Here is a 15,195-nt window from a genome sequence, read left to right as displayed (position 1 = left end):
GTTTTAATGGGGATTTAAAAGGTTTGTTGTGGAGATCTGCTGTTCGAAGTGTGTCCCATTTCTCAACACAGTTTTATACACCAGTCTGCCTCAATGAGTGGGTTGTAAATGTGTTTCCGTCTGGCACAGTGTTATAATAATCACAATAATTTGCCTGCATAAACAGCTCACACAAAAAAAGAGGCAGTGATTGCAGTGCAGGGCTTGTTGCCGAACTGGGACCACATCATACACCACATGATCTTTGTGCCCTTCCTACAATACATCAGCCGGCCTCACAGTTCACACTGACAGACAGACAGCTCTGATGAGATGACAAGCCCATACGCCATGCTCGTGTCAGGAGTGCTCTGATATGCTCCTTGTCCAGAGAACAGGAGTGTCATTCTTCACATTCTTCCCCGGAGCCTCGGTTCTTTCAGGATAACCTTCAAGTTATCTCTCCATCAGTACATGTCTGTTAGGGAGTGGAGGAGAGAAGAGAGAGGGGAAGGGGGAGAGAGGGGAAGGGAGCGGGGGGGCTAGTAGTAGATTGGGTTGCTTGTTACAAACACTGAGTTGGTCTGGCCTGCTTGAGGAACGGGAGCTCTCAGTAGCAGCAGGGCCCTGGCAGTCTGGCAGGGCTCCTAGATGTATACTGTGTAGTAGTGAACGAGCAGGCAGACTCCAGGCCAATACTGTTGTGTGAACCCTTCCCATGGTCCCCTTGGGAATAGTGTTCTCCAGACAGGCCAGACCAGAGAGGAAGTGGACTGAGCCTAGGACGAGGAGACCGAGAGGACGGCCCTCTGGGGCGGGGTTACTGAGGTTGTCTCCACGGACACGCCAGTGCCCAGTCAGACCCCAGTGGGAGACAAGCAGCAGACTTGTTTGATGTGCTGCCATAACACAGGTTCTCATGGTCCTAGCTGCTGACATATTCACACACACACACACACACACACACACACACACACACACACACACACACACACACACACACACACACACACACACACACACACACACACACACACACACACACACACCTACCTACCTACCGTACAGTACAGTACAGCTGAATAGGAAACAGGACTCTCAGTGAGTAACGCTCCAAGCTCTCCAAAAGTTATGCTTCCACCTTAGCACTGAAAATGTCAGCTCCCGTTTATTAAGTCATTTTAGGCCCATAGCATCCAAATCGAGCACTAAATCTATCCCTCTCTAACGCCGGCCAAAAGTATCGAGGCCTCCTGCAAGCATCTTGCCTTGCGTCACCGTAATGCAGTCATACTGTGGGAGTGAGTTAACGCACAGAGGCTGCACACCCAGAGCTCTGTTGTGAGTCACTCCGCATATCTGAATGCTGTCTCTCTGCTGACTGTAGCCTAGCATCATTCAGATGTTACCTTGATCTGAAATGTCCTGGTCTGGCTATCAGTTAACTGCATATGACCGTGAGAGAATGTAGTCTGTTAGGGCCACAGCAGCATAGACGTGTGTAGTCACTAACCATAAGTAAGGCTCTTGGTTCATCATAACCATGCATCCTGACCAGGCACAACTCAGGGCCCTAGACATAAGCTATCACCTACAGTTATATCTGGACACACAGTAATGCGGTCAGCCTAAACCCAGGACCTCAGCCATATAACCATTTAGATTTCTCACACCAGCCTGTTCGTGGTCTTTACGGCAAAGATGGCCAATAAATGAAGATGTCTTTGGCCGTTTATCGTTGAAAAAAATGGTCACATTCGATAAGAGACATTACTGTGCAGCCGTATTCATCGACCTAGCCAAGGCTTTCGACTCTGTCAATCACCAGATTCTTATTGGCAGACTCGACAGTCTTGGTTTCTCAAATGATTGCCTCGCCTGGTTTACCAACTACTTCTCTGATAGAGTTCATTGTGTCAAATCAGAGGGCCTGTTGTTCGAACCTCTGGCAGTCTCTATGGGGGTGCCACAGGGTTCAATTCTCGGGCCGACTCTCTTCTCTGTGTACATCAATGATGTCGCTCTTGCTGCTGGTGATTCTCTGATCCACCTCTACGCAGACGACACCATTCTGTATACTTCTGGCCCCTCTTTGGACACTGTGTTAACTAACATCCAGACGAGTTTTAATGCCATACTCTCCTTCCATGGCCTCCAACTGCTCTTAAATGCAAGTAAAACTAAATGCATGCTATTCAATCGATCACTGCCCGCACCTGCCCGCCCGTCCGTCCATCACTACTCTGGACGGCTCTGACTTAGAATATGTGGACAACTACAAATATCTAGGTGTCTGGTTAGACTGTAAACTCTCCTTCCAGACTCACATTAAGCATCTCCAATCCAAAATTAAATCTAGAATCGGCTTCCTATTTCTCAACATAGCATCCTTCACTCATGCTGCGAAACATACCCTCGTAAAACTAACTATCTTACCGATCCTCGACTTTGGCGATGTCATCTATAAAATAGCCTCCAACACTCTACTCAACAAATTGGATGCAGTCTATCACAGTGCCATCCGTTTTGTCACCAAAGCCCCATACACTACCCACCACTGCGACCTGTACGCTCTCGTTGGTTGGCCCTCGCTTCATACTCGTCGCCAAACCCACTGGCTACAGGTTATCTACAAGTCTCTGCTAGGTAAAGCCCCGCCTTATCTCAGCTCACTGGTCACCATAGCAGCACCCACTCGTAGCACGCACTCCAGGAGGTATATCTCTCTGGTCACCCCCAAAGCCAATTCCTCCTTTGGTCGCCTTTCCTTCCAGTTCTCTGCTGCCAATGACTGGAACGAACTGCAAAAATCACTGAAGCTGGAAACTCATATCTCCCTCACTAGCTTTAAGCACCAGCTGTCAGAGCAGCTCACAGATCACTGCACCTGTACATAGCCCATCTGTAAACAGCCCATCTATCTACCTCATCCCCATACTGTATTTATTTATTTATCTTGCTCCTTTGCACCCCAGTATCTCTACTTGCACATTCATCTCCTGCACATCTACCATTCCAGTGTTTAATTGCTATATTGTAATTACTTCACCACCATGGCCTATATGTTGCCTTAACTCCCTTATCTTACCTCATTTGCACTCACTGTATATAGACCTTTTCTTTTCTTTTTTTCTACTGTATTATTGACTGTATGTTTTGTTTATTCCATGTGTAACTCTGTGTTGTTGTATGTGTTGAATTGCTATGCTTTATCTTGGCCAGGTCGCAGTTGCAAATGAGAACTTGTTCTCAACTAGCCTACCTGGTTAAATAAAGGTGAAATAAAATGTAAAAAATTACATTTCCGGTCCGCTTAAGGGGTGGCTTTGCCATAGAAATAAATGCGATAGCAGCTGGGTCTGGTCTGCTTAGTTTATTGACTGTATATGAACCAGAAAAAATGAGGGACAGGGAAGTCTCGCTTCCTCTTCCGTCTCTGCTTACAGTCCTGTAAATCCTGATAGTCAAACAGGCCAAACCTAATTGGTGGATATGTGTCCATGTGCTCACGGTGTCATGCCCTGCCTCATCAACATCAACTGTCTGCAAATGACCTACACGCTGCCTCATTAGAGAAGAAGGCCTCAGCAGAAACACAGGGCTTATAGGGAAACGATATGCCATTGCTACAGTATGCTGCCAATTGTCGAGAACTACAAGGGTCAGTTTCATGGTGGGAGTGTTTGGCCTCGAATGAGACCATCACTTACATAGTTATTTTTGTGTCATGACTCATGCCTCATGTAAAATAACAACTTGCTCGTTTTATGCTGACATTGTTGGCTGAAATCTTTTGCGCTTTTTACCCTTCCAATGTTCTAGTTTTATACACACCAATGCCTCATTTCTCACCATTTGCCGTGCAAAAATACTATTTCAAAGACTTTGATCGCCCTGATTTGTTCATCTTTGGTCGATCTACCACAGTTCACATCAACACCTAATACTAGTCTCTGCAATAGAGAACATAGCCGAGATGGGCACAGAGCCTCCTACCATTATGCAGCCTGGCGTATGCCGTTGAGTCCCAGAGAACACATTAAACTCCAAAACCACCAGCTGCAGAACTTCACTTCCCATCAACTCTCAGGCTAAATTCTTAATCGCTCTTTTCCTATTGAACACTGCCCAGATGGCCACTGTACTGTAGCTACAGTAAGTATCTTCCCTCCCCCTGCCCCCTAGTTATTCTCCCTGTGCGGTGACTGAGGCTCTGCTGTGCCACATAGGACTCCGTAGGAGTCTTTGCATACCTACTGTAGCAAGCTAACCATGTTTGATAGTATTCTAGTGAGGTCATCGAGAACGTGGCATGGAGTCCTGGAGACCTCCTGAAAACCACTCACCAAACCACACACTCCCCAGGCAAGCACGCAGTCAGCCGCTCCGCTCCGAACTCTGCTCTCCTAATTAGTCCGTTCTAGTAACAGTCATGATTTTGGTCCACACAAAAATCCCCCTATTCCCCAAGTCCCAGCCAAGGTATACACCGCAGCAGGCCAAGCATGTACTGTACTGTTCTGTACACTACCTGTGTTCACGTGCACACAGATGACACATTCTAATTTCATTAACAGACCAGTTAGGCAAGTCTTTGTTGCTGCGGCTCCGCCAACTTGGCTGGAAACTTGAAATACCAAATGAAATATTATATTTTCTCTGAGTTGCTGATTTAGTGATCTGTGTCCTTTTGTAGCCAGGCTAAGCTGTGGGTTGGGCTGGGACGGGCTGGCCTGAGCTGCGGGGAGACTGACTGACTGACTCTATGTCCAGCTGGAGTTGACTTAATCTATCTGGACTGACTGACTCAGACAGGACTTAATGGGAGAAGCAGATGATATTTGGGGAGTTAGGGAGAGGTGCAATAACAGACATCATTTATTGATCTATGTGACCTGGTTGGTCAAGTTGTCAGAGTGAGAAATCAGAGCTCCCATCAAGGAGGCAGGTCTGGAAGAAGTGCTTCATGAACTCAACAGTTATTATCTAAATCTCCTGCTAGCTAGGTGTTTTTAAAACACGATGGGATATCAAATCAAATCAAATTTAATTATATAGCCCTTCGTACATCAGCTGATATCTCAAAGTGCTGTACAGAAACCCAGCCTAAAACCCCAAACAGCAAGCAATGCATGTGAAAGAAGCACGGTGGCTAGGAAAAACTCCCTAGGAAAAACTCCCTAGGGAGTTTTATATCAGGTCAACGTGTACTTTTACCTCTAGGCTTGTTTTCATATCTCTCTCTATTGTGCCATCTCCTGATCTAAATTGAAGAGTCTTGCATAGGTATTCTCCTTGGTTTCAGTGACATTGACTGTTTGGCCCTATTTGTGGATTTGTGTTTGTGTGTGCACAGTATATTGTTTATCGGATATAGAGTTACCAGTCTAATGTGTTTAAAGACAGTCTAGAGTAGACCTTAGCAGTGTGTCCATAGCACCTCCACTATCAGATGTCACCTGTATTCTCAGTATGTAGCCTACTCTTCCATCTTAATAGGCCTTATATGGTACATATTGTGGCATAACACATGATCAGTCCTTCTATGCTTTTGGTAGTTCTCTTGAAATTACCTATTATGCGGCTTGTTTACACGCTCTTCTCATCGCATGAACATTTTAGTCTTTTAATTTGGCATGGGAAGCTGATCTGTTTTACCAGTATGTCTGGATGGTTGGAACTGTAATAGCAATCAGCAGAGCTGCAAACTAATAGCGTTGAAGAGGGCATACTGGTGCGTAATGCCATATGGTCCGAGCCCATGACTCCTAGTGGATTTATGCTGATAACCAGTAACATACAGTGGTGCTGAGTGGATAAGAATCACGTGAACATCCAAGAAACACGATGAGTGCTCATAAACAGACTGTATTAATAGTGGTGCTCAGGTGTTGGAATTTTATTTGCATGTGAGCCAGCCAGCCAGGAGGTCTCTGTGTAACTATAGCCAGGCTGCCAACACATGACTGTAATGTCCATATCCCAGAAATTGAGACCTGGGCCACTGCCCTATTGAGGTATGTTCATATAAGAGTATAGGCGAGCTGAGAGAGAGTAAAGTGTTTTCAGAGTTGAGTTGTAGGTTCTCTTGTAGTGAATGACAGTGTGTGTGGTTGCGTTCCCTGGGTTTGGTTGTCTTGTTTGTTTGCAGCGTACGTTCTTCGTGAGTGGAGCGCTGCTGGAGTCCAAACATCCTGCATGTGACATGGGGTTTTAATTGTGCACGGCGCTGTGTGTGTGTGTGTGTGTGTGTGTGTACACGCATGTGTGTGCGTGTGTGCGTGCATGCATGTGCGTGCATAAGCACTCTTAAAGGTCCACATTCATTCATCCAGCGGTACCCAGCAGCTCCCAGCCAGCCCAGCTCCCTTCAACAGAGCGGGTGTTGTGCGGCCCGTCTGGAACTGCGTCAGCTCCTCTGGGAAAAATGGAGAAACTGCTAAGTACATTTCTGGAAAGGACATTATGTGAGGAGAAATCCTGGATTCTGTTGGGTCGATTCAGGGGGAATCTGAATGGCGGGTAGATTAGGGACTGGATATGATCTGTATTCCAGTCTCTTCTAATCTCTCTGAACTGGATAAGGGTTTGTAAAGCAGCTCTGAGGCACACTGACTGTCTTCCTCCTGTCTGTCTTCTCTTCATAAAGTACGCCACCTGGCTGACCAGACACCATTACTCACAGTCCCAGGGGTTTGTCGGTCACCCTGGGGTGGAGTCTGTGTCCCCAGATCCTCCTCCAGCATCCTGGGGCAGGTCATAGGTCATAGAGGAGATGTCTCCATGTGTTAAAGACCAAACCTCGCTCTCCTCCAACGGAACATATGAACAACACGACCCCCTCAGGACTTCACCTCATCACTGCCTGATTCTGATGGAAGCAGAGCATCCTAAAGCAGGGGTAAGCAACTAGATTCAGCCGCGGGCCTATTTTTGTTGGCGCGGATGGTGGGGGGGGGGCGTTACATAATTATAATAATTTGTACACTAAAAATTGACCACAACTAAGCCCAAAAAGAGATTTGTACTTGACAATGGAGGTCGGCCGATTAATCGGAATGGCCGATTTCAAGTTTTCATAACAATCGGTAATCGGTATTTTTGGACACCTATTGTGGCCGATTTTTATATTTTACATTTTTTTATTATTATTATATATACAAAAATTACACCTTTATTTAACTAGGCAAGTCAGTTAAGAACACATTCTTATTTTCAATGACGGCCTAGGAACGGTGGGTTAACTGCTTTGTTCAGGGGCAGAACAAAAGATTTTTACCTTGTCAGCTCGGGGATTCGTTTTTGCAACCTTCCGGTTACTAGTCCAACGCTCTAACCGCCTGCCTTACATTGCACTCCACAAGGAGCCTGCGTGGCAGGCTGACTACCTGTTACGCGAGGGCAGCAAGAAGCCAAGGTAAGTTGCTAGCTAGCATTCAAATTATCTTATAAAAAACAATCAATCTTAACATAATCTATAGTTAACTACACATGGTTGATGATATTACTAGTTTATCTACCGTGTCCTGCGTTGCATATAATCGATGTGGTGCCTGTTAATTTATCATCGAATCACAGCCTACTTCGCCAAACGGGTGATGATTTAGCACTGTCGTTGCACCAATGTGTACCTAACCATAAACATCAATGCCTTTCTTTAAAATCAATACACAAGTATATATTTTTAAACCTGCATATTTAGTTAATATTGCCTGCTAACATGAATTTCTAATAACTAGGGAAATTGTGTCACTTCTCTTGCGTTCCGTGCAAGCAGTCAGGGTATATGCAGCAGTTTGGGCCGCCTGGCTCGTTGCGAACTGTGTGAAGTCTATTTATTCCTAACAAAGACGGTAATTAATTTGCCAGAGTTGTATATAATTATGACATAACATTGAAGGTTGTACAATGTAACAGCAATATTTAGACTTAGGGATGCCACCCATTAGATAAAATACGGAACGGTTCCGTATTTCACTGAAAGAATAAACATTTTGTTTTCGAAATGATCGTTTCCGGATTCGACCATATTAATGACCAAAGGCTCATATTTATGCGTGTTATTATGTTATAATTAAGTCTATGATTTGATATTTGATAGAGCAGTCTGACTGAGCGATGGTAGGCAGCAGCAGGTTCTTAAGCATTCATTCAAACAGCATGTTAAAAGGAACTACCAGCTTTCATATGTTCTCATGTTCTGAGCAAGGAACTTAAACGTTAGCTTTTTTACATGGCACATATTGCACTTTTACTTTCTTCTCCACCACTTTGTTTTTGCATTATTTAAACCAAATTGAACATGTTTCATTATTTATTTGAGGCTAAATTCATTTTATTGATGTATTATATTAAGTTAAAATAATTCATTATTGTTGTAATGGTCATTGTTACAAATAAAAAATTTAAAAAATCGGCCGATTAATCGGTATCGGCTTTTTTTGGGTCCTCCAATAAACGGTATCGGCATTGAAAAATCATAATTGGTCGACCTCTACTTGACAATAACAACAGTCATACCTTGATTACACTGAGACACGATCACATGCCTCTTTTTTTGTGGGAATTGTTGGTGAAGAGATTTCCTAAATGAAACACATTTTTAGCTGAATTCCTGGTGACTTTAGTATTTTTGACCAACAAAAGACCCCTGACCTAAAGTGATGCATTATTGGCTGCTTCAAATCACACTAGCTGGCTATACTCCAGGCCTCCATCATTCTCTCACAGTTTTATGATGCAATTCTATTTCTCAGGTCCATTTTAGATATAATTTGAATTATTCTCATGAATCCTCAACTGACCTGAATGGCATAACTCACGGTGATGGCTGCATTTGCGTTAAACCTACTGTCAGAATGGGATAAGTTGTTTAATGTGTTGAGCAGACTTGTGTTGAGCTCGAGGGAGGGAGAGAGGGAGAGGGAGAGAGAACACCGTACAGGCCCAGCTTATACTGGGAGGGAGAGAGAGAGGGCAGTGGAGGTGTGTACAGGCCCAGGTTACACAGGGAGGGAGATAGTTAGTACTGAGCCCAGGCCATGCAGGGCTGTGTGTTGGGCCACAGCAGACCCTCTCTTTATCAGCCTGATTGGTCACATCTGGCATCATTACTCCCACCTTTGAGTCATCCAGCATGGAGGGGGAACGGAGGAGGCTGGGGTGGACAGAGGGGGCTGAAGGGGGATGGAGAGGGGATGGATGGGGCTGCAGGCTCTGATGGTCAGACCTGCATGTGAGGATTTAGCTAAAGGAAACAAGTTAGTGTTTATGTTCACTGGCCAAGTGGCCAGGCTATGCTGCTGTGTTTTATGTTCTGTTGGTGTTTCCACATAAACACAGTCTGGAGGACAACATGGCTCCTTTAATCAGACTCCTTTTCCTCTTCAGGTATCCAGTTTCTCTATTTCCAATTCGCTACATCAGAGATTGACTCAAGACAAAAGAAAGGTCCACAGAGCACTCTAGCAGTTGCTGTCATTACAATTCTACTGCTCCACTGTATTAAAATCACACCAATAACAAATAAGATCTTAAGTACTTTACATGCCAATACTATACTGTGTGGAATATTTTAAGTTTAGGAAAGTATACTGAACAAAAATATAAATCAGTCAATTTTATTAAATTCATTAGGCCCTAATCTATGGATTTTACATGACTGGGAATATAGTTACCGTATGAGTCTGTTTGTCACACATAACTTGCTGTCGTACACATCGATCCAGAGCATTGATCCAGGGAATTTTTACTGGGATTAAATGTCAGGAATTGTGAAAAACTGAGTTTAAATGTATTTGGCTAAGGTGTATGTAAACTTCCGACTCCAACTGTAGCTAGCTAGCTAAACAATGAACCATAATTCCAACTCATAACGTTACTACCCTGCATGAATCTACAGGTAGCTAACCAACCAGGTTCAATGTTAGCTAGCTAACATTAGGCTATAAGTAGCAATGCAATTGGCTCTGAGATACGAATAATATTACTACACAGATCATACACGTAACGTTAGCTAGCTAGCTATCAGTGCACTTTAACTTGAAATGAAAATGACTTTGACAAAATTAGAAATGTGTAATATCTGAAAATGTAGCTAGCTAGACTATCTTACCCGTGTACATGGATGGACGCTTCTCCCTCTCTGTAACGGATGCCATGGTTGCCCTTAGTTTGAAGATGTATAAAACACCTGTTTCCGGATTACAACAGCCTTCTGTGTGTTTTCTTTTCGACTCTGTCTGCATATTTGCAATCAAACAACAGAATTTTCTCATTTTCCTTAGCTATCATACTCCAATTCCACTGATTTCAAAACTCGGTCCTCCAGAAAGTGGAGAGCAACACTTAAGCAGCTCTGTAGAGCATTCCTGCAGTCAGCATGCCGACTGAACGCTTCCTCAAAACGTGCAGTCGGCATGCTAACTGCAGGAATGTCCAACAGTGCTGTTGCCAGAGAATTGAATGTTAATTTCTCTACCATAAGCCGCCTGCAACGTCATTTTAGAGAATTTGGCAGTAGCAACCGGCCTCACAACCTCAGACCACGTGTAACCACGCCAGCCCACAAGCTCCACATCCTGCTTCTTCACCTGCGGGATCGTCTGAGACCAGCCACCCAGACAGCTGAAGAAACTGTGGGTTTGCACAACCAAACAATTTCTGTACAAACTCTCAGAAACCGTCTCAGGGAAGCTCATCTGTGTGTTCGTCTTCCTCACCAGGGTCTTGACCTGACTGCAGTAACGTGACATCAATGGCAAATGCTCACCTTCGATGGCCACTGTTACGCTGGAGAAGTGTGCTCTTCACAGATTCATCCCGTTTTCAACTGTACCGGGCAGATGGGAGACAGCATGTATGGTGTCGTGTGGGCGAAAGGTTTGCTGATCCAGTGTAGCTCAGTTGGTGGAGCATTGCGTTTGCAACGCCAGGATTGTGGGTTCGATTCCCATGGGAACCAGTACGGACATTTATGCACTCACTACTGTAAGTCGTTCTGGATAAGAGTGTCTGCTAAATGACAACCAAAAAAAAGACTTGACATCTGTGGCATTGTGTTGTGGCCTTTTATTGTCCCCAGCACAAGGTGCACCTGTGTAATGATTATGCTGTTTAATCAGGTTATTAAAATGCCACACCTGTCAGTTGGATAGTAAAGGAGAAATGCTCACTGACAGGGATGTAAACAAATATGTGCTCAACATTTGATAGGAATAAGCTTTTTGTGCATATGGAACATTTCTGGGAACTTTTATTTCAGCTCATGAAACACTTTAAATGTTGCATTTATATTTTTTATTATTATTTTTCAGTATAGTTTTCGCCTCAAAACAGCCTATCCAGCACTAATTCCCAGCACATGTGGTGAGTAATGTCCCTGTGGCTCTGTTGTGTAGTGATGATCCAGATGCAGATATTGGCCTGACTAGTGGAGAGAGAGGCAGCCTGAACTGAGCTGACCTTTTGAATTTCACAGAGATTTTTTGGGGACCAAATCTATGTTGATGGTTCAAACTGTGCCATCTTCCATTTTGTGAGGTCCGTCATCTTCATATTTAGAGTAAGATGTGGAGTGTCATGTGAGGATTGGAGAGGGGTTTATAGAGATGTGATCTCTCTCGCTTTCCCTCTTTCCCTCTTTCTCCCTCCCCCTTCTCTCTCTCTCTCTCTCTCTCTCTCTCTCTCTCTCTCTCTCTCTCTCTCTCTCTCTCTCTCTCTCTCTCTCTCTCTCTGTGCGTGGCTGTGGACCCACACCCCTCCCCCAGAGGAGGCCGTTTCCTGCCATGCCTCTGCTGAAATCAGATCCCAACCTTCTCTTAGGCCTTGTTTGTCTTGGCACGGGTCGCACACAGACACTCATAGTTCTCTGAGGCTCCCGCAGGTTTCTTCCTCCTCTTTTTCTTCTCTGTCCACCTACTCTCTATCTCTCTCTCCACTCTTGACTTTCACATATGTTTGTGAGTAAAAGTCCTCGTCGTCTCACTCCCAAAAAACGATTTTCACTGTAGTGACTGATAGATGTGTGAGGTGTCTTCAGGAGACTCTCTCTGCAGTCAACCTCAGTGATGAGGGGAAGTATAATGCATCCATGGTTCTCCGGCCATTTTTGGCAGTTATTTGAGCCCCGCCAGTTCACCCAGTACATATTTGAATGACATTTAAACATCTCCAGATGCAATTTGAAAGAAGAAAAAAAACGGCCAAACAAAGTGGCTCTGCTTAATACTTTTTTGTTTACTTTTTGGATTGTTACACTACAGGCTGGAAAAACATTCAGAATGTTTACAGGTTTGAGATGTGCTTTTTCTCTATTAATTATCATTCAGCATTATGAATTACCTTGTATCATAAGTCATATTTTAGTGAACAAGACGGTATTATTGTGATTTCATGTATTTGTTGTGCTGTAGTGCCCTATACTATCCCCCTGGCTGTACTCAGCTGAGGTTGTGTGGGTTGCCAGGATATTGTTTCCCAGGACTGCTCTGTGGCTTGTGGGGACAGACTCGTAAAGAGGTTTGAATGACAGAAGTGTGCACTCTGGTCAGTCTGCGCATTGTAGTCTAGTGTTTACATGCCTCTGGCCCTCACACCACCGCCATAGCCCAGAGCAGTTAAACTGCTAGTTTGAGTAAGTGCTGTGAAAAGGTGCTCTGTCTCAAGGGCTATCAGTGACAAGGAACACCTGAGGATGTGTGCTTTTCATGGATGAGCACACATCCCATGTTTGTGTGTACGTGCGTGCGTGCGTGTGTGCGTGCGTGCGTGCGTGCGTGCGTGCGTGCGGAGCTGAGGGTTGGAACAGACTGAGCTCATCAGTGACTTTAAACAGTCCCACATTTCAGAAAGAAAGAAAACGGTAATGTTTCTCAGCAGTTTACTCTGTAAGAAAGTATGCAAGCAACAGACTGTTGGCCACTTAAAGAAAGTACCCTATCCCCACACAGCAAAGACATTAAATCAGGGGTCTAAGTCATGATTTAGAATTTGGTTATCTGAGGCTATGTACTTCCACTCCTCTTACCTACTTCAGAGCTCAAATCAAACCCATATGACTATCTACCAGGCTCTGTAAGTTACTGAATCGAAAAATGACCCTGCTATTAGCTTTCCATCTCCTCCTCATGTAATGTTTTCCATTGAAGTACAGGCCATACCCCGGAGAGAGACTAGGGGAAGGGAGGAGGGAGGGAGTGGAGTAACTGAGATGTTGAGGCCCACTGTTGCGTCACGTTGTTTACACAGACCCATGATTGAGTTATCACACAATTACTGCTGTTTAATTATTATATAAATAGACAGGCATTGTAAAAGACCCAGTATAGATCAACCACAGTGCCTTCCATCCCATCCCACTCCAACCAGCAACAGGGTGTGCCATCGCTCATCATACCAGGATATGTACACTACCAATGAATCCATTACATGTCCATGTACTGTACTGCCTCATCTATCCCATAATGTGATGGCAGTCGTTCAAAACTAGCAAAGATCTTTGAACATTACTTTTTGTTGGTGTTGTTTTCCCAGTATTCCCATGACTGGTAATTAGAGGCGTGTGAGGTGAAGGGGTGTGGTGAGGGGGCGAGGCAGGGGTTTTGGATGAGACCTGAGCTGCCCCCCACTGAGGGCCCAGTGCTTGTGTCTGTAGCCGGGGCCAAATTAAAAGCTTCTGCATCTCCTCCTCACTGTTGTGATGTGTTGTGTTGTGCAAGACCCGGTCTCCTCTGCCGACACACTCTCACACACACACAATTGTGTATTACTATAGTTGTGAGGACTTTTTGGCGACCAAGAATTGATTCCCATTCAAAATCCTATTTTCCATAAACCCTAAACCTAATCCCTAACCTTAACCCCAAACATCTAACCTTAATTCTAACCCTAAGCCTAAAATAGCCTTTTTCCATTTTATGACCAGCCAACTGTCCTCGGTTGTCTGAATTCTCCTTGGTTTACTATTCTTGTGAGGACTTCTGGTCCTCACAAGTATAGTAAAACAAACAAACACAAACAAACTGAGAAGCAGCAAGGTTAGATAAAAGCCAAAACACATGGAAATTGTTTACATGAGAGGCGGCGTCCTGACTTCATTCGTGCTTATCTGGCCTGTATAATAAGGCACAATTATAGAATAGATAAGACGACATGGACAACAAGCTAGCAAGAAAGGAAGTGAGTAATAGCTTGTAAACATATGTTGGCCTGTAATTGTTGATGCAGAAGGCAGAGTATCTCCAAGACATGAATAAAGAATGTTATATATATATGGGGATACAATCATCCCAGCTCTGCAGATTTTGCTGCGAAGAGACAGAATCATTAGATCACTTGTTTTGGTACTGTGCATATCTAGCTTGTTTTTGGTCACAGGTTCAGGAATGGCTGAAGAATTGCAACATTTACCCAGAGTTAATTCTGCAACTAGCACTGCTGGGTGATCTGAAAAGTCTTAGTCAATGGATCAATAATATAACAATATTCTTAGCAAAAAATGTTATCTTTAATTTACAATATGTAGAAACTATGAGAATAGAAAAGTTCCAAAAAATTGGATGGTGTTTTGAGATAGATGGGTGGGGTTGAGGGTAGCTGAAGGATGGGACTAAACAAGCAAAATATATATATACACTACCGTTCAAAAGTTTGGGGTCACTTAGAAATGTCCTTGTTTTGTCCATTAAAATAACATCAAATTGATCAGAAATACAGTGTAGACATTGTTAATGTTGAAATTGTCTATTGTAGCTGGAAACGGCAGTTTTTTTTATGGAATATCTACAAAGGCATACAGGGGCGCATTATCAGCAACCATCATTTCTGTGTTCCAATGGCACATTGTGTTAGCTAATCCAAGTTTATCATTTTAAAAGGCTAATTGATCATTAGAAAACCCTTTTGCAATTATGTTAGCGCAGCTGAAAACTGTTGTTCAGATTAAAGAAGCAATAAAACTGGCCTTCTTTAGACTAGTTGAGAATCTTGAGCATAAGCATTTGTGAGTTCGATTACAGGCTCAAAATGGCCAGAAACAAAGAACTTTCTTCTGAAACTCGTCAGTCTATTCTTGTTCTGAGAAATGAAGGCTATTCCATGCGAGAAATTGCCAAGAAACTGAAGATCTCGTACAACGCTGTGTACTACTCCCTTCACAGAACAGTGCAAACTGTCTCAAACCAGAATAGAAAGAGGAGTGGGAGGCCCCGGTGCACA

The 15,195-nt window shown here is 43.9% G+C and overlaps 1 protein-coding gene across 2 annotated transcripts in view; it reads left to right on the top strand.

Moving 5' to 3' along the window:
- The window catches only part of LOC106565923 (E3 ubiquitin-protein ligase PDZRN3-B), a 147,899-nt gene that overhangs the window by 42,511 nt on the left and 90,193 nt on the right, over nt 1-15,195 (top strand). The window contains exon 2 of one of the 2 annotated variants that reach the window (XM_045691836.1): nt 6,629-6,880. The exons of the other annotated variant lie outside the window; for it this stretch is intronic. Coding sequence (XP_045547792.1) covers nt 6,755-6,880 — 126 coding nt within the window. The 5' untranslated portion in view covers nt 6,629-6,754. The remainder of the gene's footprint in view (nt 1-6,628; nt 6,881-15,195) is intronic. 2 annotated transcript variants of the gene reach the window in all.

Source organism: Salmo salar, chromosome ssa12 (genome assembly GCF_905237065.1).
Source record: "Salmo salar chromosome ssa12, Ssal_v3.1, whole genome shotgun sequence".
In the NCBI taxonomy this organism is placed as follows: domain Eukaryota; kingdom Metazoa; phylum Chordata; class Actinopteri; order Salmoniformes; family Salmonidae; genus Salmo; species Salmo salar.
The sequence above is the reverse complement of the archived record's forward strand: the minus strand, read 5'-3'. Positions and strand labels throughout refer to the sequence as shown.